At 43.4% G+C, this 25,928-nt stretch overlaps 1 protein-coding gene across 2 annotated transcripts in view; it reads left to right on the top strand.

Annotated features, from left to right (window-relative positions):
* The window catches only part of KIAA1217, a 102,044-nt gene that overhangs the window by 41,241 nt on the left and 34,875 nt on the right, over positions 1-25,928 (top strand). For both annotated transcript variants that reach the window (XM_082498971.1, XM_082498972.1), the window contains 4 exons: positions 6,146-6,978; positions 17,554-17,658; positions 18,095-18,147; positions 25,073-25,233. In XM_082498971.1, the coding sequence (XP_082355097.1) occupies positions 6,146-6,978; positions 17,554-17,658; positions 18,095-18,147; positions 25,073-25,233 (1,152 nt within the window). The remainder of the gene's footprint in view (positions 1-6,145; positions 6,979-17,553; positions 17,659-18,094; positions 18,148-25,072; positions 25,234-25,928) is intronic.

The raw sequence follows: 25,928 nt of genomic DNA, 5'->3' as shown, positions 1-25,928 counted from the left end.
AGAAACTGGAGCACTGCGTGGATTCACCATCACTTACCCTCACAGGCTCATCCTAAGAAACATCTTATATTGTCTGATTGCAGCATTGTTGATCAAGGGAAAGAAAAAACATAGAATTAAGAGCATAAACGGAAGAAGAAAAGACCAGTGATTCTCTTGCCGTATCCATATATGTCCAACTAAGTATCCTGTTCTGGTGTAATCAGTCACTAGAGTCAGAAAATTGTGGTTTCATAGATGTTCTGAGTTTTTAGCTGAACTCCTATTTCACCATAATACAGAGATTTTACAGCTGGGCATATACCAAAACTGTGCAAAAGGAGCTAAAGAAGTGAAACCTAGATGCATGCTAAGAGTGGGAAGTTAATTATAATAAATGCTAAGATTTCTCAGGGGGTTCTGCAACTCCTTGTCTGGAAAATTATGCAGGAAAAAACCAATAGAAATATGTGGGACATGTTAACAGTTAGCTGGGTCTTGGAGTTCCCCATTCATGGGAAGTTTGAACATTTGAAATCAGTTTTATTTTATCAGCATGTGGTTCCCATAATGAAACACAATTGTGAACCCTGGCAATTCCTAGAGCCTTGTACTGTGGGGCCAGACTCAGCTGAGGCCAGGTCTCCAACTTAGCCTAGGTCAGCTGTTTCATGGGCTGAACTCATTCTTTTGGGCATTAGGGGGCCCATTCGTAGCCAAAACTAACAAATAAACCTCTAGTCTGGGAGCACTGCTGAGGAGCGATGGACACTGAAACCCCTGGCATGTCTTCCTACTTGGTCTAGAAGATTACCCCAAAGCTACCAAGTACGAGCTCTGCTGAAGAGACTATGGAAGAGCCAGGCTCCCTACCCCAGGGCAGACTCTGACCAAGTTGCCCCAGGTCTATGAATCTGGAAAGCCAAAGCTCTAGAGCACTCCAGGGATGTCTGATAAGAAATAATGTCAGCGTTTGACTGAAATCTGCTGGGTGTTTTTTTCCAACTTTTGTCTTTACTGATGTTTTTAACAAACATTTCAGCTCTTTTGGATTAGCATTGTCTGCTGAAAGTATTTTTCATTGGAGAGCTCCTGACCAGAAAAAGCTAAAAATTACAGTAATGTGTTTGCAGTTTTCAAGTACGGCATTGGGCAGCTGGAGGAACCCGCAGCTGCAGCCAGCCTGTTTTTTTTTTTCTTTAATGACCCAATAGAATGGGGAAATTTATAGGAATTAAAAGGCATACTATGAGAATGCAAGAACAGACAAGTGTGACAACCTCTCAGTGATGTCTGACAGCATAAGGATTTGACTTCAGACAGATAATCATGGTACAGATATTTTAAAAATTTCAGTTTCAGACTGTTTTGCAATTCTGTAGTTTTCAAGTGCACTATTACTTATTGTAGATTACATTATTTTAGAAATATTAAAACCATATATGACAGGTTTTTTTGCAAAAGTGGATTTGTGCTTTCAGCTGTCCAAACACAATCTGAATGAAAGATCAAGTCATAACAGAAGTGGTATCATATACTGCAACTACTGATTAAACAGAGGGTTTTGGATAACTAGTACAGTAAAGCTGTCAATTTATTTTTGTGAGGAAAGAACAAACTAATGGATTGCATTGTTGGATTTGCGCTTCTTTAATTAAGTCATTCCTGATTACAAAAGTGAAGGATTGCCTCACTTTTTAGAAGATTTTCTTCTGGTGAGCAATTTCCATAAAAGGTCTCATTACAGAGAGATGAACTTATCAGTATTGTATCAGTACTTAGCATTTCTGTAGTTTTCTCATCAAAGACTCTCCAATCTCTCAATAAAGTTCTTTGCAGGTGTCCTCTGTTTACTGTTGGGTGAGCCAGCTTGAGGAGCACAGGTGCAGCTTCCTCAGGGGAACACAGGGTGTCAACGGGAGAGTAAAAAAAGTACCAGATTCACATGCCTGAGAGGTGATTAATGGAGTCCGCTGGGAACTCCGGGGTGTCTCCAAAAGGGTGCATGGATAAGCTCCATCTAGGGAACATGCTCCGTGTAGGTATTTTGGCAGGCTGAAATCCTTGGGGCAAAGCCAGTTGCTGTGTTCTCTCTTGACGTAGACAAGGCCTGGGAGAGCAATGGGAAGGGCTGCCAGGTCAGAAAGTCTGCCTATTTTTCCCTTTGCCCATGTTTTGCTATGAGATGTTAGCAGATAATGGCGTGAGTCAGGCTGTACCTCTGGTATCCAGCTGTGTGGTGAGGTGAAGGGTTGGTGTGGTGATCATGAATCAGTGGTAGGCTTAGAGCTTAGTGCTAGCTGGCATTGCCCTGGTGTGCAATGCAGGCACGGCTCCGCATGCCCTGTCTGATGTGTGCCACGGGTGCGAATGATGTGTTGAGGCAGCTGGAGACACAGAAGTAAGGATGGTTTCTTCATTGTGAGATGCACGTGTTGGGATAGACCACAAGAGTGACCTATGAGATAGGACAGACCTAACAAATTTAGAATACAGATCAGCGTAGTGTTGCAGTGGTCCTGATGGACAACAAGACGTACTGGATTGTACTTCAGAAATCACCAGGTGTTGAACCACTGAACAGCAGATTGCTCTTTGCTTTCCATAAGGTTTATGATAGCACAACTCTGTCCTCCTTTCAGGGGAGCCGTGCTGTTCAAGAGGCTAGGAGCTGCCACAAGCTTTGTGTCCTGCTGTATGCAGAGACACTGGGTCCGCCCGCCCTTTATGTGAGCTACCAGGAGCAAGACTGGTCATCCATTTGGGTGGATGGATAGCTGGTTTGCTACCTTTCTGCTTATAGTCATATTCAAAATACAGCAAGTTATTGAGTATGCCTACTAGTTTTGAAATAAAGAACATAACTGGGGTTTATGTTTGCTCTTCAGTATATAGAGACACTCTTCAGTCTCTCTATATTCTTCCGGAATTTAAAAAAAATTCCGAATCTGTATCTTACAGACTTAAGTGCTGTTAGACTGACCAAAAACCTCCACAGGTTTAAATGTGGCATGATCTTTTTTACTACAGAAAGTGAAAGATTCTCAGTGATGCCTTTTCCCCTCAAATGTTTTATACAGGGATTCTTGCTAGCTGTTTGCCATATTTTAACCTAAGGATTGACAAAACAAGTTGCTGTTTTGAGGACGTAAAGTCTACAGGCAGTATGAACAAGGAAGAGCTATGTGCTAAAGAAAACCACGCCCTCAGGCAAATGTATTACATGGCTGCAGTCGAAAAGCTCATGATCCTTGCACAAAAAAAATCTTCTTCCTTTTGCCCTCAAAGCAATTGGCTGTGATAGCACCTAGTATTTAGAGGCTCAGATAAGCCAAATATCCTCTTTCTCTGTCCCTGAGTCATGCAGTTGAAGTCCAAGAACATGTGGCTCAAGACAGCCTGCGTATTCAAGTATGTATTTTCATTGAGCAACATGGGGGTTTTGTGGTGGAGGACAGAATAAGAAAAACAGCACAGAAAGGGGGGGTATATATGAGAGAGAGTAGTGTGTGCCTTGAATATGAGGTGAGAGAAGCAAGAAGAGACCATCGTTCACATTTTTAAAGTTGCTATTAGCAAAGAATCTGGAGATTTTGGAGAAGAGAGAAAAGTGGAAAGAGGCAAAATATCGACCAGGTGGCAGAAGACATTGTGATCCAGGTAAGGCTGCCTGGCTCCTGGTCACCAGCTCATGTCCCTGCCCAGCCCACCCGCCCCAGTGCACCTCCCGGGGCACCCTGGACTCTGTGGCTCCGACTGTTCTCCCCTTCCGCACACTCCACCCGGGGGCTGAGTCACGGCTTAAAATAGAAAGTGAACTTTTCAGGAAGGGGGTGTCTGCCCAGGCGTTTGCGCCCTGCCCAGCCCAATGGGGTCTTGATTCAGACTACGTACTCCAAGCGCTATTTTAAAGCAAAAGCAAATAGCATTATATATGTCAATACTCAGACAGGGTTTTGAGCAATTCCTCAGCCCCATGTTTGAAATCCTCATTTCCATCTTAAAGTATGGCCACATTAAGGTGGAAAATAGGATTTTTTCTCTGACAGATTTCTTTAACTTATGAGAAAAGAATGAGCATATACAGGAATATGAAGTCCAGAAGTTAGGGGAAATTAAACCTGTTGCTTTCAAAGCTTCCCATGGAAATTTTCTCCTCCCTACAAGGTAACATTGGAATTTTCCTCTCACTGCAACCCAGCGTATCCCCGTGCCTATGGTTTCTGTGCCAGATACTATTGCATCTGTTGTAGCTTTAGCTGAAGGAACTAAACAGGGCATGGTATAGCTTGTGCAGTAGAAACCAAGGAGGATTTTCTTTCTCCGGGCTCTTCTCTCAGTGCAAAACATCTGTGGCTGCCTGTCCCTGGAGGCATGTTCCCAAAGCTTCTCAGTAGGAGTCTTTTCGTTCTGCTGGCCCAGGTCCAGAGTCTGAATGCACAATACAGCTCAGTATGTCACAGTGTTTCTTCAAGGCGATAGAAAACTATGTTGAATGCCCACTGATAATTTTATTAATACTGTTTAGTTATATTTTATTTTAAATTCCAGACTACAGTAATTCTCTGTGCAAATGAAAAAATTATTCCATGTTTCCCTTTGGCTTGATGACTTTTGTCTGGCTCATTTATGACCCATCCCAGAGCGCTCCTTTGTTCTGTTATACTTATTTATTATTGCTGCTGCCACAATCAGGTTATCTCCTTTCTTCTTTCTGATACCTGATACTCCAGACTTTTGATCTCTGGCCCTGGGGAACGTCATTTGTAATTCCCGAGTGTGGAGCCTGCCGTGATGAGAGCAGCTATTGTTTATATACAGCCATCGCAATTCCCTTACCGGTGGAAAAACCTGTGGTGGGGCAGGAGTAGAATGTAATTTCTTGCTTCATCAGCCCTGGATCACTGTAACTGCAGTGAATCCAGTCACATTGTCAGAGCAAGAAGTGAGAGGGGAGAAAAAGGGTGAAGATTTCAGATCGGCAACTCCCAGTCAATATTAGTGTGTGCTCTGTAACTTTAGGAATGTGTAGTCAGGCTTGGTGATGCTCAATCTACAATCCCTTGGAAGTAATGGAGAAGGAGGTTGAAATTCCCAACACAAATTTCAGAGGCTGTAGGTTTTTTTCTTATGTAGTTAGTGGAACCCAGCTGACTTTTTCATCTCCCTGTTTATCCACCTTACCCTAGCGGCACCAGAGCAGGCACGTGATGCTTGCTAGAGGGAGAATTTCTCCTGTGTCCGTCATTGACAGTGTTCAGCCACCTAGAGAGGTCAGAGGGAGATGCTACAGCCTTGGAAGCACAAGTATCCGTTGCAGATTTTTGCCAAGGCCTCTGTTAGGAAAGCACTAATAAGTTGTTGTGGAAGTTTTCCCTTTCTTTTCCTTGATTGCTCATTCCTTACTGCTGGCAGTTAGTGCTGCTGCTTACAAAACTGTGATAAAGTGTTCTGTGGCTTTCTGAGTGCATGCTCTACAAACTGTCTGAAGCACTGTTATCTTTGCAATGAAGGAAACTCATGGCACATGTTTTGTATGGTCAAACTGTTTTCCTGCAACTTGACTGTGTTACAGTCAATAAATGTTTGTGAGCGTTGTTCTCCTGTGCTTTGTGTATCCTTTGTGTATTAAAGACCACATCAAATTATTAGCAAAAGGCTATAATCCTGCCCTGAAGCAAACAGCCAGTTAGCTGTAATGTTTATGTATCTTGTCTAAGGACTTCAGGTCTGTTTGTGGTGCCAGAGCATCAGCATTTTCTTCCTGGTTTGGAATCAGTGAACTCTACCCTGTGTGTCTGATCAATAAACTGTTTAAGTCTGTCACTGGCTACATGTACTTAGAACACCTGGCACTGAACCCCCCGATTTCAGCTTTGCTAGCTGTGAATATCAGATTAGGGTAAGATGGTACTTGCATAAGTAAAAACATTTTTAAAACTCTCATGTTCCTTTAACATGCAGTCCATTTTATTGCTGTTTATGGTTGTTATTTTGTTTAGGCACTGAGGTCCCAAAGTGTTTTATTTAGATGACAAATTATTTGGTCTTGAGGGTTTGGGTATTTTCCCTTTTTTTTCTGTAGATGTCAAGGTTGTCACAACCCACATCATGTTTTGCTCAGTCAGTAATTTTATATCTTATATGTTTTTCCTTTTCTTTCCAGATGCAGAGGGAAATTGCTTATATGGGCCGAGATGGCCCAAGTGCTTCCCGCCCCGGATCTGCCACGCACCCTCCGCACGCGATGCCCAGCTCTCCGCCCTCCACCCCGGTGCCCCACTCCATGCCTCCCTCTCCGTCCAGGATTCCCTACGGCGGGGGCCGGCCCATGGGTGTGCCAGGTAATGCCACCATCCCCAGGGACCGGCTCTCCAGCATGCCAGCCTCGCGCTCGATATCACCCAGCCCAAGCGCCATTTTGGAGAGACGGGACGTGAAGCCAGATGAGGACATGAGTAACAAAAACCTTGCCCTGATGCGAAATGAAGGTCTGTACGGTGACCCCTACTTGTTTCACGAGGGGAGGATGAGTGTGGCTGCACCCCACTCTGGACACCCCCTTGATGCCCCCGATCACATTGTAGCCTACCATCGCAGTGCCATGAGGTCGTCAAGCACTTACTGCAACCCCTCTATGCAGCCTGAAATGCTGGAGCAGTCCTTGTACAGACCAAAGTCACGAAAGTACCCGGAGAGCCATTTGCCCACTCTCGGCTCTAAAACACCTCCTGCCTCGCCCCACAGGGTGGCTGACATGAGAATGATCGATATTCATCCTCACCATAGTGCTCACATTCTCCCCCACACCATCCAGCCTGACAGGTCTTCCCCCAGCCGCCAGTCCTTCAAAAAGGAGCCGGGACCGCCTGTGTTTGGGGACGCGAAAGCACGGAGCGCCCTCGGCCTCCCGGGCATGGCCGAGGCGGTGCCCTCTCCAGTCGACAAGCAGGCTTTTGGCTATGGGTCACCTGCGATGCCCAAGGACAAGGAGACAAGGTAAGGCAGAGCCGGGGCTTAATTTATGCAAATGAGTAACGTTCCTAATCTGCACATCTTGTGTTGTTTAACACCCAGGGGACAATGTAATGTGTAGGAGGCTGCTGCACTGGGCTGCAGTGTTTATTAGCTGTCTGTCAAGGTAGTTAGTAATTTAGAGGAGATGCGACACCACCCGTTATTAATCTGAAAGTATTGTCAACCCATGATGAATCCCTAGTTATTTTCATTTGTGTAAATTTCAGTCATCGGAAAAAATATAATAAAATAAAATGATTAACTAGGATTTTTCTTTCCAGACAACCAGATCATGTTACAAGAACAAATGATGTTCTGTTCCTGCTAATAAGGGAATATATTTCACCCCCGTTAAGAATGACACTCTGATATTACAATTTTGCTTCTTTATGGAGTGGAGTTTTTCTCATCTAGTGTTAGGAAATGGGAAGAATTTATCATTACTGTCTTATCTCCTGTAAAACATGAATTTGCATAAAAATAGGACAGTTGTTTATAATAATGTTACTCAAGGGGAAACTGCTGAGAAGAGCAAGTCTGTCCCAAGGAAGAAATTGAAACACAAATGCTGTTCCCAATGATTTTTCCAGCATCACAAACAGTTGGTGACCTGACTGTTGTTAACTTTTGTGCGCTGACAATTATGACAATGATCTCTCATGTCTTTTTAAGGACCAGATTTACGCAAAGGTCTGTGAAGGCTTCTCCTGCCATAGACCCTACCCTAGCAGAGAAAAATCGTTACACTGCCAGTCGGTTCCTGTGTATTTGTATGAGTTGCGCTAATCTCTAGCGTGTTCTTTGTGCTGTTAACTTTTATAGAGCTCTTTAGAGAAGTGAAGATGAATAGCTGGAAAATGCTGAGCTCACAGAGGCCAAAGGTAACTGCTGACTGCATTAACCACTGGGGAGATACGGAGGTTCATATAGCTCTCCAACTCCCCTTCCACCTGAGCAACTTGCTCAACAATTTGTTGCCTCTGACTATGCTAGAAAAAAGAATGCGTTGTGAGGTCCATTGGTGGGGAGAAAATGGAGGATGGAATAAAATCATCCATCCGCAAAAATTACAGGCTTATAGCTTGGTAGTTACGGTGACACAAGCGTATGAGTTAGGGCATATGTCATGGTTTAACCCCACCCGGCAACTAAGCACCACCACTCAGCCTCTTGCTCGCTCACCCCCAGTGGGGTGGGGGAGGGAATGTGAAAAGTGAGAAAACTCGTGGGTTGAGATAAAGACAGTTTAATAAGTAGAACAAAAGCCAGGCACACAAGCAAAGTAAAACAAGGCATTCATTCACTACTTCCCATCGGCAGGCAGGTGTTCAGCCATCTCCAGGAAAGCAGGGCTCCGTCACACATAACGGTTACTTGGGAAGACAAACGCCGTAACTCCCAACGTCCCTCCCTTCCTTCTTCTTCCCCAGTTTTCTATGCTGCATATGACTTCATATGGTATAGGATATCCCTTTGGCCAGTTTGGGTCAGCTGTCCCAGCTGTGTCCCTCCCAGCTTCTTGGGTGGCCCTCGTCTTCTTGTTGGCAGGCCAGTATGAAAAGCTGAAAAGTCTTTAACTCCTTAGCAACAACTAAAATATTAGTATGTTATCAATGTTATTCTCATCCTAAATCCAAAACATAGCACTATACCAGCTGCTAATAAGAAAATTATCCCAGCCGAAACCAGGACAGCATACTACAATCTAGGATCAGTGAAACCTGATTTGTATCTATTTATTTCCAATAAAAAGATGCAGGTACCTGAAATTTAATTTCGAGCTTCCATTATTACAACTAGGAAATAATTTGAACTATGTTTGCCAATTCCAATCCAAGAGAGAACTTTCAGATGGAAAATTTTGCAAGGTTCATGTTAGGGGGTTGAAAAGAAGGGGAGACACCAACAACTTTCTCAGTCTGTCTGACCTTCTCTCTCCCTTTTGGGCATCTCATCTGTTCACTCAGATACACAGATATGCACATGGCTGTGTATTTGTGAATATATAAAGAGCAACTATCTGGATAGTTCTGCAAGTCCTTAAGGGGAGCTTTGCACCAGGAGTTTTAGTCCTGGTCCCAGAATATATTCATGGTGATGAAAATAGCATTTGCTTAATTGCACTTCCAAATAAATACATGACCTTAAAATTCAGCACAGTGTGTATTAGCCACATGGCACTGAAAAAATCATTATGAAAACTGCCTTTATGGGTTGTGGGTTTTTTTAACCTTGAGAAGGTGTGACTTTTAAAAAAATAATTGTAAATATCAAAAGCAATTAATGCAAATTCATGTGTTTTCTAACCACTGCAATATTAAGAATTGGGTTTGAGTTCTACCGACACAAAATGCTCTAAGCCTTATTTTAGCTTTGTAATAATTTCATAAACTTTGAAAGCAAACACTGTTGATATTGTACTAAACTAAACAACTCAGTAAGGGTATCCAGGCTGAGGTGCTCTTTTCCTGCTGCAACAGGGGCTGAATTGTTACGAGGTTGTTATGAACACCTGAAAGGTGACATATATAATCATAGAATCATAGAATGGTTTAGGTTGGAAGGGACCTTGAAGATCATTGAGTTCCAACCCCCCTGCCATAGGCAGGGACACCTCCCACTAGACCAGGTTGCCCAAGGCCACGTCTAGCCTGGCCTTGAACACCTCCAGGGATGGGGCCTCAACAACTTCTCTGGGCAACCTGTTCCAGTGCCTTACCACCCTCAAAGTGAAAAATTTCTTCCTAATGTTTAATCTAAACCTGCCCTCTTCCAGTTTAAAGCCATTCCCCCTCGTCCTATCATGACATGACCTAGTAAAAAGTTCTTTCCCAGCTCTCCTGTAGGCCCCCTTTAGGTACTGGAAGGCCTCAATAAGATCTCCCCGGAGCCTTCTCTTCTCCAGGCTGAACAGCCCCAACTCTTTCAGCCTTTCCTCATAGGAGAGGTGCTCCAGCCCTTGGATCATCTTCATGGCCCTCCTCTGGATGCGCTCCAGCAGGTCCATGTCCTTCTTCTGTTGGGGACTCCAGAGCTGGATTCAGTACTCCAGATGAGGTCTCACAAGAGTGGAGTAGAGGGTCAGAATCACCTCTTTTGACCTGCTGGCCACACTTTTTCTGATGCAGCTCAGGATACGGTTGGCCTTCTGGGCTGCCAGTGTACATTGCTGGCTCATGTTGAGCTTCTCATCAATCAGTATTCCCAGGTCCTTCTCCTCAGGGCTGCCCTCCAGTCATTCCCTGCCAAGCCTGTATTTGTGCTTGGGATTGCCCCGACCCAGATGTAGGACCTTGTACTTGGCCTTGTTGAACTACATGAGGTTGGCTTGGGCCCACCTCTACAGCCTGTCCAGGTCCCTCTGGATGACATCCCTCCCCTCCAGCGTGTCTACCTCGCCAAACAGCTTGGTATCATCAGCAAACTTGCTCAGGGTACACTCAACCCCACTGTCCATGTCGCCGACACAGATGTTGAACAGTACAGGCCCTAGTACTGACCCCTGAGGAACGCCACTCGTCACTGCTCTCCACTTGGACATCGAGCTGTTGACTGCAACTCTTTGAGTGCGACCGTCCAGCCAGTTCTTTATCCACCGAGTGGTCCATTTGTCTCTCCAATTTAGAGCCCAGGATATCATGTGGGACGGTGATAATAGCAGAAAGGTATCCCGTACCTTGTTGTGTAGGACTTGCCGTTTACACCCATAAGCAGTATAGCTGGGCTAGCTTCTGTGAGTAAGAATATTTTGGGGTTGGAGAGATGGAGCTGAATTCATCCTCTTCTACGCATGGTAAAATGAGGTGTATGCTGCTCTGTCATGCACATTATCCACTTTCTGATGACTGTGCAAAGAGCCTAAAAACCAGGCTGCAGAAAGCAAACGGTGGTGTGTTCAGTCAGCCTGCATGCAGACGGTGTCAGGTGTGGGGTAGCAGCAAAAGGGCAGATTGCATATCTGTTAGCCTTGGGGATACTGAGAAGGGAGGTCTTTTGCATTTGTGCACCGTGACAAGAGAGACTCCCCATCCTGACTCATTCAGGAGTGTGTTGAGGACCCTGCAAGCATCAAACCCACCATCTCAGCACTGTCGGTCTTTCAGTCCCTAGCAGAGTGTGCTGAGAAAAAAAGAAAACATCTCTTGTGCCACCTCTCCATGGAAATTATCTTGAAGTAGCACTGTCGCAACCTCAGGACAAGGCATAGTTTAGGCCAGAGAAAAGATTAAAATTGGATAGTGACAATGCCAGAAGTTAAACTGGATCTCTCTTTCCCTGTTAATTCTTCCAGTCCAGAGCTGCAGTGGGATATATATGTACTTTATGAATATATTGGGTGCTTGTAGCAGATCAGACCTCTCATTGAATGTGTCCTGTTGAAGAAAATGGGTCCATTACCTTTGGAATGTTAACTGCAGCAGATTTGGGTCTACCAAAGATGAAAACCGGTATTTCCGATCTCTTCTTTTGGAGTTTTCCATTTTAGTTTAGCATTGTGGAAGTCAGTCTCGTCAAGCCTGTTATTTAAGCCAAAGTTAAGGGGGATTTAATTGCTTCATGTAATTCTTTCTTATGTCTGTTTTACCTACTTCTGTATTATAAAGCATTGAATAAATTCTCACAGTAATTTATTTACCAGAAGAGTACCATATAAAGCTCTTTTACAACAGTGAGAACGAAACAAGTTCATGGAGATTTAAAAGACAGAATACGTTAGTATTCATATGCACAAAAATATTAGAAGTTGTAACAGGTTATAGCACTTCATCTTTGAGGGGTCATCATCCCTTAAATCTGATGTTTACAGGAAGAATGAGTAAATTTTTGTGAGTGAGCATGAATTGTTCAAACAGTGATTTGCTATCATTTTTTTGGATGGCCCATTTATATAGCTTATGGTGGACAGTTCTGGAAGTTACTACACACAAAGCAAATGTTTAGAATCATAGAATCATAGAATTGCTGAGGTTGGAAGGGACCTTTAAGATCATCAAGTCCAACCATTAACCTACCCTGACAAAAACCATTTCTAAACCATGTCCCTAAGTACCACATCTACCCTTTTTTTAAACACCTCCAGGGATGGTGAATCCACCACCTCCCTGGGCAGCCTGTTCCAATGTTTAGTAACCCTCTCAGTGAAAAAGTGTTTCCTAATATTCAATCTAAACCTCCCCTGACATAACTTTTCCTCTCGTCCTATCACTTGTCACCAGGGAGAAGAGGTCAGCCCCCACCTCTCTACAGCCTCCTTTCAGGTAGTTGTAGAGGGTGATAAGGTCTCCCCTCAGCCTCCTCTTCTCCAGGCTAAACAACCCCAGTTCTCTCAGTCGTTCCTCATAAGATTTGTCCTCCAGACCCCTCACCATCTTTGTAGCCCTTCTCTGGACACGCTCCAACACCTCAATGTCCTTCTTGTAGTGAGGGGCCCAAAACTGAACGCAGTACTCGAGGTGGGGCCTCACCAGTGCCGAGTATAGGGGGATGATCACTTCCCTAGTCCTGCTTACCACACTATTCCTGATACAGGCCAGGATGCTGTTGGCCTTCTTGGCCACCTGGACACACTGCTGGCTCATATTCAGCCAGCCGTCCACCAACACCCCCAGGTCCTTTTCTGCCGGGTTTAAATGTTGATCAATTGGAAAAGAAACCATATACCCCAAAGTGCATTAAATTAAATGCCATTTAACTTACAATTTTTGCATTTAAAACACACTTTGTTGTTGCAAAATTCTAGTGTATTTGATAGTGCTGGATATGTATATAATAAGTGCTGCTACTCACTAAAATACAATCCTTAGAATAGCAAGATAGCTCTATAGAACATGTTTACTCTAAAAGCATTTCAGGAGTGTACTGTGGTTCTGTTCTGTCTGAAGACAACTTTTGCGCTCTTCTTTTCATGCACAATAGTGAGAGAAGATGATGGTAGAACTGAGCAAAAAATATGATCACGTCCACAGCTTGAGGCTTGCAGTTGAAGGCTAAAGTGTAATGGCCATGTGGATGTGTTTGGATATTGTTCCCATCACAAAACCACTTTATTGTTTGACATGTTAAAGTATGGATGCATTGGGAAAAAATGGTCATACTCTGTAAAGCCATGAGCAGTGGGAGACTCCATCAGCAATGCACTGTGAATTCTATAAGAAAGGTGGACTTTGCAGATATACCCTCTCAGAAACTTTCCATGGGGCCAAAACTGTATATTCCTTTATGAAAGATGATTACCCAGGCAGAGAAATGAATGCAAATGACCAATACAGGATGGAGGAAAGGGAAATGGTACTTCGGCTTCCTTTTGTTGGAGGAACTGTTTCTGGGAAGATGAGATGCAGGCTCTTGGATAAGAGTTATCAAATAGTATCACAGCCAGCAGTGCTTCAGAGCTTCCCTTTTCCCTTTAGCTTCAAGCTGTAGAAAGTTTGCGTTTAACCTTAGTCTTCGAAGACTGAAATACTCACCCGTATGGATCTTTCCCTTGGGAGGAAAGCAGAGTACAGAAGGGTTCTGCTGGTCTTTGCTTCAGACCCTTCCAGAATACCCACTCTGCTGTTTTGGGGGCACTTTGAGGTAAAGTCTGAGTGTGCCCCTTTCACTTGGTTCTAGGGAAGCCATCAGGACAACCTACTCCTGGTGCCTTTCTTTTCTCAGTGAGATAAAAAAATTTCTAATGAAATGTTTCTCTCATAGGGTAATATAAAAAGAAATTAATCTTTCCCTGTCTCTGACCCTCTTTTTGATTACTATACAGACTTCACTTGGGTTTAACTATAAAATATGAAGTCACTGAAAATCTTTCTCCAGGATAGTGTGCCAATTAGTTCATGGTGCCAGACTTGGTATTTGAGTACATCTGTTATGGATGATGCACTGTACAGCCTAGGGTTGGACAGGAACTTGAATGAACAGTTACACAGCCCAGTTCTAGTTTGTGTCTGTATGAAGTATCTTCTCAGTGATGTGAATATTGCAGATATCCCTGGGAAAGGGAAGGAACATGCAAGTCATGCTTAAATAGCATCGCTTGAGAAGTGGGTACCAATTCAGCAATGCGCTGCACCCTGCTTGGGATTACTTCCAGTTAATTGCAGTAGAGGGAATGACACGAAACCTCAGTGAAGCTGTAGGGAAGAAATCTGGTGACGAAATCTGACGTCTCAGTGCACGGTCCCCGGAAACGCAAGGGCTTGTTTTGCTTCTGCTGAATTTGGGGAGCGAGATGCTAAGGCAGGGCCCCAGTGCCTGGGCATACCTGGGGCCAGGGCTGCGGATCAGGCTGCCAGGGAGAACAGGCGAGTGACCCGTGCCTGCTTTGCTGGCCAAGGTCTGTGACAAGCCAAAGCCAAGCCTGACAGAGAGACCTGCTGGAGCTGGGAGTCGCTTCTGGCCTAGACCCCTCCTTTCCTCCCCCACCACACTACCACCTCTGACTCTCCCAGCATTCACAGGAAAACAATGTGAAACAATGCCTTTCCGTGCTCAGGCTGATAAAATAGCTGTTTCTTTCCCAACTGCCATGGAAGGGACCCTCCCTGCTCTTCCTGGGTGGTGGGGAAATGCAGATTTATCTGGGAAATTAATCTGGGAACAGGGACAGGGTTCAGCCTTCTTGTGCCACCACCGCTGGCAAAGAGGCACTGCTGTGTTTTGTTCTGCTGGACCCTCTCTCCTAGCGCTCCACATCCCGGCCTGCCCTGTCCACAGGGGCCCCAGCCTGCCCCATGTCACCAGAGTGTCAGCCTGTCCTGTGCCCTGGGAACCCTGGCCTGCCCCATGTCACTGCAGCGGCGGCCTGCCCCATGCTGGTGGGGCATCAGCCTGCCCCATGCTTGGGAGGCCCCAGCCTGCCAGGTGCAGGAAGCGATGGTGGGGCAGGCCAGTCCCCCCACCTCCCCTCTCCACAGTGGGGAGCACAGGGTGAGGTAGAGAATATAATGTTGAGAACCGAAAATGTACAACTGTCACAACAGTACCAGAATCCCTGACAGACCCCAGCCTGGCAGAGGCTGAGGAAAATGTTAATTTTCTCCCTCTGGAGCCGAGGTTGCTCCAGCCCTTCACAGGGAAGCTGGAGGGGAAGGGGATGGCTGCAGCGCCCGTCCCTGCTCCTCTGGGGCCATGCAGGGGACAGCAGGAGTGGGCCAGCAGCCCTCCAGCCACGTCAGCCCAGGTCACAGCCCTGCCACTGGGCTGACCGTGTCCCCCCCTGCCCACACTGGAGCACGCTGCCTCCCACCGCCTTCAGTCAGACCGCTGGGTCTCCGAAAATGAGGTCGTTTAATTTAATGCCTAAAAGGCACCTCCTTTCAGACACCTGTTTTTGAAATGCTTGGTGCTGATGGCCATAACAAGTCTGGGTATTACACTGAAATGATTACAGGAAAAATCCTGCCTTGTCTTTAACAGAGTAACTCCAGAACACATGTAGATTCTTCACATTCTTAATGCTTTTACCATATGAAAAATAATGTGCTCTGTGCAATTGATTCCAGTATTTCATTCGTTTTTCATCATCTCCTATCTCTGGAACATCCCTCTCCCTCTTAACAACATATTTTCCTAGATTTCATGGCAAAGGACAAGATCAGCTTTGTGTTGCCATAATCTCTTTTGAAGCAGAAAATTGTTTCCAGATTATCGAATGTGGGACGGAAAAAACATCATATTTATGAATTGGTAAAACAGATAGACTTCCAATTGAGTTTAGTTCCAGGAAGGTTCTGTGATGATTATCTGGGAAATAAAAATGTTTTCATTATTAAGTGTCAAAAATGCTGCATTAAAGTTTGTTAGTATATATTTATCCCAGGCTTTTAGTACTTGTTTTTGTTCCAAAGGTTACTGTAGCCTGAATCAGTTTTATATTTTAAAACTTATAATAGTGGAAATTCTGTAATGTATTTCTTGGTTTGAAATGAATTAGGTCAGATTCACTAGTCTTCTCATCACCGTTCAAAATGCCTTTCAACATGAAGACAGAAAAATAAGACGCGCACGCTGTATTAAATCACAGTAAGAACACGTCTGCCGGCTGGGGACTGACAGAGGACTCTCTTCTTCCCTCCTTGTGTCTGTTAGCATCTCATTACTTGTTTTGCTGCCCTGTTTTCTCAATGTCTGGGTGCCTCGGAGTCTCTCCTGGCTATGGTATCTGTGTGCTATTTTAGGAAAGCTCTATTTCATTCCCTGAATGTGAATGAAATAATTAGCCTGGATAATCTGGCTGGCTACAAGATGGGCTGGTTACTCGCTTTGTATCATGTCAGCTTGCTTTTGCCTGATATTGGTACCTACATTTGAGTTTATATGGCCCTTATCGATTGGCATTATTGCTTTGGCCACCAAATGGCAACTGAAGCTGGAGGTGGCTGGAGCTCACCTGCTCCCATGTGCCCAGGATGCCGCAGTGGTGATGGATGGCCCCTGCAGCAGGCCGAGTCTGGAGCTGCGTGTGTCTGTCCCATCTTCTTTCATCAGTCATTGCTGCTGGTCTTAGTCACTTGCTTTTTGAGAAGTTTTGTTCCCAGTCGTCTTCCAAAATCACGGCCTGCTGTTAGTGTTTGCTTTTGTGTGTCTCCCCAGTCACTTAACTGCTGACATATAGGGATGCATTTTCAGAAGGTGTTGTCTGAGGTCCAATATCGATGTGTTTCTGCGTTGTGGTGTGTCATTGACATACTAGTATGTGAAAGTAGGCACCTGTGTGAGCAAAATGCTGTTTTGGAGCCTACCGAGAAAGTCACCTGGTACCTAACTAATATATGCATTTATGTAAATAGATAAACACACAAATGTTAGCCTTCCTATCAAAAAAAAAGTCATTGTTTTTATTTAGTGGCCTTTGGTACCTATGGAAAACACTGACCATACCTATTGCAGTTCTTCATCTCTTCTGTTTTTAGGAATTTCTCAGGATATATGCATGAAAGCAAAACTGGTTTATGATAGTGTTGCTGTACAGTCTGCATTTGGTGTCCTGTGCCTGTCTGTCACATTACTGTCCTTTCCAAAGCAGACAGTTGCAACGTCAGGTGCAAAGGATTTGGGCGGTGAAGTAGTCAGCTTGGGCAGATGAAATGCTTCGCAGACAAAAATCCTGGGTTTAGGGAAAGTAAAAATAGTAACAAGAAGAAGTGTAAAGTCTTTAATCCTGAAACCTTATATACAGGCAAAACTACTTGGCCCAGCGTAAGTAAAAGAGAAAATATATGTGATGCTGAAAAAAAACTATTTTCACTAGTTCCAAGAGGCATTAACTGATGGGTTTAGGTGCCTGTCTCATGAGATCATTAGAAGTGTATTATCTGGGTGGTTGGTTGTTTTGTTCTTTTTTAACAAAGCAGATGTTTTTTTTATTGTCTGTTACCGTGCAAAAGCTGTCCAAACCAAGACACGGTAAGCTGCTGCAACAAGGTATATGCAAACTGGTACCCATGGGCCTTTGCACAAACTCTGTAGTGTCTTTCTAATCCTGTGGTAATCATTCACCTAGAAAAACAAGTCTGAAAGCAAATATATCTGGCTTTAACAAACGGTTCTCTTGTCTTACAGAGAGAGGATACAAGCCATGGAGAAACAGATTGCCAGTTTAACTGGTCTTGTTCAGTCTGCGCTTTTTAAAGGGCCAAATACAAGTAATAGCAAAGATGCTTCTAGGTAAAAAAAGAATTCATTAAATCTGTTTCTCTGTAATGATTTTAGTAATCAACAAAAATAATATTTGAATGTAATAGTAAAAAAACCCTGAATGCTCAATCATTTTTAAATATCTTCATCATCCCCATGAGAATGCTAGGCAGAGAGGAAGAATATGCCAAATGATAGATGGAGATTAACTGCATTACTCTTCTTTGTGTTAAAAAGAATTAATGTAGCTACATCTCTGTGCTTTCTACTGCTTATACTCCATTCCTTGCTTAACTTCTATTAAAAGCTGATTAAAAAAAAAAAAACCACAAACACTGACAAGCTACTGGTGATTTAAATTAAAAATATGTATGCTAGACAAGGCCATTTAATTTGCTGATTATAAACTTCACTACCGTTTTACTGTTAGTAAGGTAAAATTATGATTTTTCTTTTTATTACTTAGTGAGAAGATGATGTTGAAAATTGTGTCCAGCAAGAGCAGCATTGACACGGCAGGTAAGATAATTCACTTTTAATTTACAAATTATTCAGGTATGTGAATAGCTATAACGTTACTACTATCCCAGCTTATGGAAATGTCAAATATACTTAAATTCCCTTAGCTGTACTGTCAGAACTGAAGTTTTAAGTTCAGGATATGGGAGTCGATCACGTCCTTGTTAAGAGAGGAATTTCTGACAGGTTGAGGTGGTCTTTGGAATGAATTTCACACCTGCGCTGAATGGTTTAAATGAGATTCAGAGTCTCTGCATATGGTGAATTTTCCAGTGACTCATCCCGTCTATAGTATATATCTGTCATTAACCCTGGATATGTCCAGATTTCTGTAGAAAGCTAAATATTTCATTCCTATTCTGGTCACCTGAACTTTTCCCTAAGGTTCTTCTCTCAGTAGGATGCTATGGATGTAATGACACTACGAAATTTAGCAGTCAGCAAGATAGCACTTTCCTTAATTAAGCCGTATTGATCTGCTACTAATTATTAGCCTGTGCCTAAACTGTTCTGAGCAAGCATCAATTATGAAGCCAATAAGAGCTGGTCTTACTTTAGCTTCCCGCTTGGAGAGCTGTTAAGTGTTTAAAAGACAGCGTTAAGGCTGTTGTGAAAGAAGATCTCCGTGTGATTGGAGGTCTTTGTGTATGGGCTGCTGCTGGAGATGTCTGCAGGGTGTGCGTGTGTTTATCTGCCTCCTCTTCACCCTTTGTCATGCACTGGATGCAAATAAAGGCAGCTCCCTACTTCCTGGTAGTGCTGTTCCCACAGGGAGGTCTGTGCTCTGCCAGGTAGTAAACCACACACATTTATTAGCAAATCTATTATGCTCTTAACTAGCCTTTCTGTTGGCGTTGTTAGTTCACGTTCAGGATTCCTGTTTATCTGGAATTGCAGTATCTCCTCCTAACCGACAGAAATCAAACCAGACCTGGAAACTATCAAGCGTTTGCAAGAGAAAAAGAGCTCAGGTTTTGGTACCAGAGTTTTGCTCCCAAGCCACTCTCTGGTCCCGTTCCAACTCTTCCCTTCCTGCTGGCCCCTGGATGGGGAGAGCAATACTTAAGGCTGTGAAGAAATAAGTGGTAATTTATCAGTTTCAGACAACTTACTGAAAAGTCCATCATTTTTCAAAACAGCTGCAAAATGCTCTTAGACTTTTCCCTATTTCAATGTCATCGTAAACTGAGAATTTATGGTATTTCCCACTTGCACAGGCGTCATCTCATACAAAACACCTATGAAACTATCAAAACCTGCACACACGTTGCCTTGTGTTCCTTTTTATATTGTAGTGCTCTTCGGCCTCTCTGCTCTCCGTGTGTTTGTACTTAATTTGTGGGGGGCATTGAGTTGGAGATCCTGGTCTAAGTGGGCCCTGCTTTGAGTAGGAGTTTGGACCAGATGACCTCCAGAGTCAACCTAAATTATTCAGTGATTCGCGTGTGCGTGTGTAAATGTGCTTTCAATGAAATGAGAAACGGAATAATATTCACTAGGAAAAGTCCCTACACAAAGCGAAGGTGAGGGTTCCTCAGGGTGGAAGTCATTCCCAGCCCACCAGAATAGCATGGTTCATCTGACCAGCACCCATTTCCTGCCACTGTTGTTCCCAAAGACTCCTCACTCACTACCTTATCGTAAGACTGAACACATGTCCCTGAAATGGCAAAATTACATCTAACAGCTGCAGGGGGGGGGGGGGTGGGGGTGGGGGGGGTGTAATTTACTGTCAAAAGCCCAGATCAGCATCTGTCACATACTGAAAGAGACATTGACTTTGACACACAGCCATGCCTGTATCCAGCACGTGAGTAAGGTTACCAGCATTCACCTTGTGCAATAGATGCCTTTCTGATCACTTGGAAGACAGGGATAGGGCAGTGGGTCCAGCCGTGCAGCCACCCGCCTGCAAGGATCCCTATCAGTTCTGCAAAGTATAGTTGTAACTACAGCATCTGCCTCCCTAAATCCTGTCCTTCCAGCATGACTCAGGCAGAAAATGAAATTGTAGCAGGTAAGGCAAACAAGGTGTGATGCTGACCTCAATATACTACAGTATTGTAACGCATATCAGCTATTGTTGAAGACTGCTGTATAATAGAATAGTCCTGCATAATAGAGTACTTTGCTTTTGCACCTGCTTTTGAAATTGCACATGACAGAGCCTAATAAGTTAATGCAGTCCCTGCTTACTTGAAAATTAGGCAGTCTGCCAGAATATGCTACAGAACATTTCTCCTTTTTGTAAATATGTTTAGGTTTAAACGTGCCCACAGCATCTAGAAACACTTCTGCTGACCACTGTTTTGTTCTTCAAATCACCCCAATCCTTATTAAGTATAGCTATTTAGACAGTCGATCCTCTTCGTATACAATTCCACTTGACAACTGTGCACTGAGATACCAGTTTTAGCAATTTCAAAGTCTATTTGAAAGAGAAAGTGGTATAAAATGTTGATTGAGCAGTCCTTTCTAGAGCACTGGTAAGCAGAAACGTGAATTGCTTCCCATCCTGCACAATAAAACATCTGTGCAGGATAAAATTGGCTCATCAATGTTGAACCAACATTGTATTTTCTAGTATGTGTTCCAATGATAGCAGACTTTCATGCAAAAAATAGAAAACTAGTTCATTTGGGAAGGGAAAGAAATCAAAATTTCTAAATCCTAGATAACTGTGTATAACTACATTGTGAATACTCTGTTTGGTATTTCATATAAACCAAATTGTTGTATTTAACATGTTTTTGCTTTGCCAGTCTGTAGCAGATTCTTTACCCTCAAATATTAAAGAGTCTAAGTGAAAATGCTTTTTCACTGGGGAAAATGAGCCTCTAACAATCATACTTGTCTGCATTTCTTATGTTTTATTGCTTTAGGCTCAGTTCTTTCATGGGGGATGGGTTAAAAGAGCAGTAACCTTCCACAGACTGGCTATTTCTCTTCTACTAATATTAGGAGAAATCCTATGACTGCATCCTTATAAGCTTCTTCACTTCATCAAAAGTGAATGGCATCAAGGGATTCTTCACTTAGGAACAGCATGTGACTGTAAAAACAAACCATACTATGAAGAGTATCCTGGAGATTACTAACAAATATGCTGAGAAATGCTCACTTACTCTCTTTTGTCATATTTTGTTCAAGTGGTGAGATTGATAGATTAAATCCTGGATTCATTGATTAAATTGAGATCAACTGCATCATGGATTACCAAAAAAAAAGCAATGGTTTTTTACTAGTTCCTGCCTTGTTGGAAGAGGATGAAGGACATTTCAGTATTTCCTGAAAAGAGATCAAGGAGCATTTCTTCCTGCACTAACACCACCAGTACAAATCAAGAGAGGGAGATGGCAGCAGGGAGAAGTATAACACGCGTAGGGGTTGGGTTTGATTCCTGGGTCTTTGTGAACTGTCTTGTCATCTGTGCATATCTCTGTGCCTTTTTCACATGGGTGACTCTTGCTGTGATGATCATTGAATTAAAAACATTGTCCATGTCTGCTTGCTGATCTCAGCTTCAAAGATACATGACTCCAGTCTTCTGGATCACTGAGGTGAAATCGCACACTAATATATATATAATATTCTATTTTTTAAGGGTGCTTTAGTGTCTGGCCTTAACAGCTTGTTAATGATGGAATTGCAACCTTAACATTGCATTTGTCTATTTGTTTAGTAGATTCTAACTGGATGGTAAGAGAACTAAGTAACTGTCACGTGTGTCCCCAAATGACATTTGAAACTGTTGTGGCTCTTTAATAAGGAGATGAGTAATTTGTGAAGAAACTTTGCTGGGTGTCTTCTGATGGCCTTTTCTTCCAGCCTGCTTCAACACAAAATCTTAGCATTTTCGAAAGAAAAATTAAATCTGGAAAATGGAAGGAGAGCAGTGTCTTTGCAGCCATAGCAAAGGTCAAGTATCAGGGATTAGAAGTTGTGTTCCTTACCTTCCTGAGCCTCGGCAAATAGCAAACCTTTCCCCTTTCTGCACGTCAGTTCTCTTTGTACTTTAAAAATGGCAGCTTATTTCATTAGCCTTTGTAAAAAATGTTGATATTTGTTTTTTGCCTGGAGTATTAGTGAATTATGGAGGGGGTTTGCATTCAGGCCCCCTTACCTAGCTCCAGCAAGGGTTTATTTAAAAAGCTGAGAGCCAGTGCTGTTTCTTTCCCTTCGATCCATCTGGACATACATCTAATCGCAAAGCTACAGCCTGGGACTATTTCCAAAAGTAAGTTATACTCCCTTGGTGAAGCAGCCCCTCATTCAGCTGCCTTTTTATTCCTTTCTGATGAAAATATGTATGTCTGAGAAATCAGCTGCTGATCCTTACTGCGCTCCCATGCTCACTCGGTGTCTGTGTTGTTCTGCACCCTCGGGAGTCCCACATCGTGCTTCACAGGCTCTGAGCACACTCTGCAGCAGGGACACCGCGGCAGCTGAGAGTACCTAATGGTGAGAAGAGGTGGCTGAGGCTGCAGAGGAGGAGGAGAGCTGCTTTGTAGGGAGTCGGAGACATTTATTGTTTACAGAAGCAGATCACAGTCCATCTATGCTAAAAGGAAAGCAGGCACCCCTTCCTGAGAAAATATGTGAATTGACTGGGGTCCAGCATGGGGGCGGGGAGAGACTGGCGCGGACTGATTCATGCCTTGGCTGCATCATCACAGGGTCGGGGGCTGAGGTTTTAGAGCTTTTGCTTGAGGCAAAGACTAGCAGAAAGGTAGATCTGCTTTCACAAATAGTCCAGGCTAGGGATCAGAACTCTTGGAGGCTTACGCACATTTTTCAGACTCTCTTGTGGTTTCTGTCTGTAGGTTTTATGAACTAAATACCCTTTTCTTAAAAAAAAAAAAAAAACAAAAACCAACAAAATAGTGTGTGGAGGAGGGAAATAGATGCTTGACTGTAGGAAAATCTGCAGTGTACATGTAGACAGATAAGTATTAGCGTATGTTAGACCAAAGCATGGAGTGGGTACAGAATGGCAGTGAACAAGGACTGTTTATTTCTTGAGTGTTGCTTTCTGTTAAGCAGCTCTTTGAAAGTCAAGAGAGCATTGAATAGTACTGGAGTATAGCAAAAATGTGCAGCAGCTTGCTCAGCAGTGAAATGAAAAGTGCCGTTGTTGAAGCACCAAGCAGATCTAGCTGGAGCATGTTTAGGTAAGGTATAGCATTACAATGGCCAGCACTGGGCTAGAACAGCTTTTTGTTTGAGCATGTCTCCGGAAGCCTATGGCATGGCACACCATATATAGCACGGATGCAGCCACAGGGGCCTATGCTTTTGCTGACAGCAATTGCAAATGTAGGTAAAGCAAGAAACATGATTCTTCAGAACCTTTTAGCCTATTTTAAAATAAAAATAGTCTGGTGTAATTTCTGTCCTTCAAAAATGCTTCCCCCAGATGAATTTTGCAAAGGCTATGTTTGAGGTATCCACACCTGTTGGCAAAGGAATAACAATTTGTTGTTATGCTGAGCTGTACTCACTCAGGCACATTTGGAGACTTTACCGATTGAAAAGACTACTAGGGGTGAGAGGGTAGGGATAAAATTTACCACTTTCGGGTTCATACTTGTTCCATCCATACAAACATGTCATGCACTCTCGTGCACTGAAGATTTGCCTACAACAGGCAAAGAAAAGCTTGCAACACTAGTTTCTGCTTGATTTCATTGAACTTGATGGAATGTGTGCTTGTGGGAACGAATGATGACCAAAGTCCCTGTGGAGGTCCATTGATAAGTTATTTTCTGTTTCTTCAGATTTTTTGTTTTATTCATAGAGAAGGAAGAAAATGAAGTGGGGAATGATATAATGCAATAGTTCAGGGAGTGGCAGCCATCTGAGCCCGAGGGACAAGGTGGATCTGGCACTGTGATTAGAAGAGTATGCAGGGCTACGTAGTGCTGGACATAGAAAATGAAGTGTGTCCTACTGACGGTCTGTCATTTTGCCTGTTGGCAGTGGGGAGGGGAAGGGACACATTAGAAAGAAAATTTGAAGAATATGGGTGTGTAAGTGCAAATTGCTAGAAGAAGCTGTAACATGACTATTAGCTGATGAGCTGGAATTTGCTTGTACCCTGTAAATAAAGCTTCTCCCCAGGTGCTTGAGACTGAAAAGAACAAGCTTGACATTGATGCTGTGTAGAGGAACAGCATTTTTTTAACAAAGAAAGTCTTGTGAGGACACTGACAGTTATTCTCAGTGTGGCTCAGCTCACTTCCTTGTGTTACGCTATATTGCCTTGTAAACACAGTCCTGAATAAATGACAGGCTAAAGGGGAGTGGGTGGATGCAACACAGCTGGAGAGCAGCTCTCTGCCACACCATAGTTTCATTGTCTTCTTCTGGATTTACACAGTAGCTGTTGGAGACACCTAATAGAAATAATGCAATTGTATTTTAAGCAGTAAAGCAAGATTCTCTATAGAAACCTTTTCCCCACACTTGGCAGTTTGACTGAATCTCTCTTCAGTGATAACTAATCAACAAATATGCAGTTCAGGAGTCCTGTGAATTTGCATCAACTTGGTCTCAGATAGCTCCTGGGAGGACAATCCCAAAGCTACTTTCAGCACCAATTTGATTTGCTGCTGTTTTGTGTAATCTGCAGTTATAGGATTTTATCCCATCTCCACTTCATGTGGTAGGTTGCAGTCTTGTGGTAATGCAGTGCTCTGGTATAGCTGAGGTTCCAGCAGAGATAAATTCTGATATTGTACGGTCTTCCCTCAAAATATATTGGATAAGGAGGTGCCAGTCCCTTGTTAATACTGAGCATCGGCAGCTGTTATTTTGGGTTTTTTGTCCATCTGTGTGAAATACATGTGGATTCAGTGGGCAGAGGAAGGATCGTGCTTGCACCTTCTCTGCTAGTGAGCTCAACCTGTGCTGCTGCTTATTGCAGGCGCTGCTAATGTATCTGGGGGGAAGAACGTAATGGCAACCGTGGAGTCAGCTGTCATCCATCACCCTGCTGGAGCCCCATCAATGCAAGTCAGCCTGCACGGTATGAAACGCAACGTGTCAGATCTGCGGCTGCAGCTGCATCAGATGAAGCAGCTACAGGTATGCTTATCAGGGTAATGTCGGGAAAGTGGGTTGTCAGCAAATGCCCTTTTCCTTCATTACTCTCTCTCTCTTTTACCTTTTGTACATGAGTGATTCGCAGTAGCAGAGTTCCAGCAAAAGGAAGTCCCAAGTATTACGGACACAAAAGAGTATTCTGCTCTAGCATACACTACTGGCATAGTCCTAGAGGTATGAGAATTAGCTCAGTTTAACTGCTTCTACTCAGGTATTGAGAAAAAACTTCATTTCTAGCTTTGTTTGATGACTCTAGACATTAGAGCAGTATTTATATTACAATAATATCAAGTCTGTGATTGCAGTTTGGACCCTGCTATGCTATGCGCAGTATAAACATGTTGGAAGAGCCATGTTCCTGTTCCATTCTGTTTACAGTTGAGACAGTTTTTAAGTTCCTGAATAAACAACTTTGATGTCAGGAAACCCAAATGTAGCTGAGGCTCAGTAGGTATGCATTAAGTCAGAGTTTGAGTCCTGTATTTACAAAATCAGAAATTTACAGAAGGATAGCCAACTTGAGCAGCAAGGAAAAAAGATATTTCAAAAGTTGCTGCAAAGGTTTGCTGTGCCCTACTTACATTTACATTTTAGCAGTACCTTCCTAACACACATCAACACCTCAAAACGTGCAAGAAACAATAAGAACAATGAAGAGTTAACCAAAATGTTCTGTT

Source organism: Vanellus vanellus, assembly GCF_965231255.1.
Source record: "Vanellus vanellus genome assembly, chromosome: 2".
Classification (NCBI taxonomy): Eukaryota; Metazoa; Chordata; class Aves; order Charadriiformes; family Charadriidae; genus Vanellus; species Vanellus vanellus.
The sequence above is the reverse complement of the archived record's forward strand: the minus strand, read 5'-3'. Positions and strand labels throughout refer to the sequence as shown.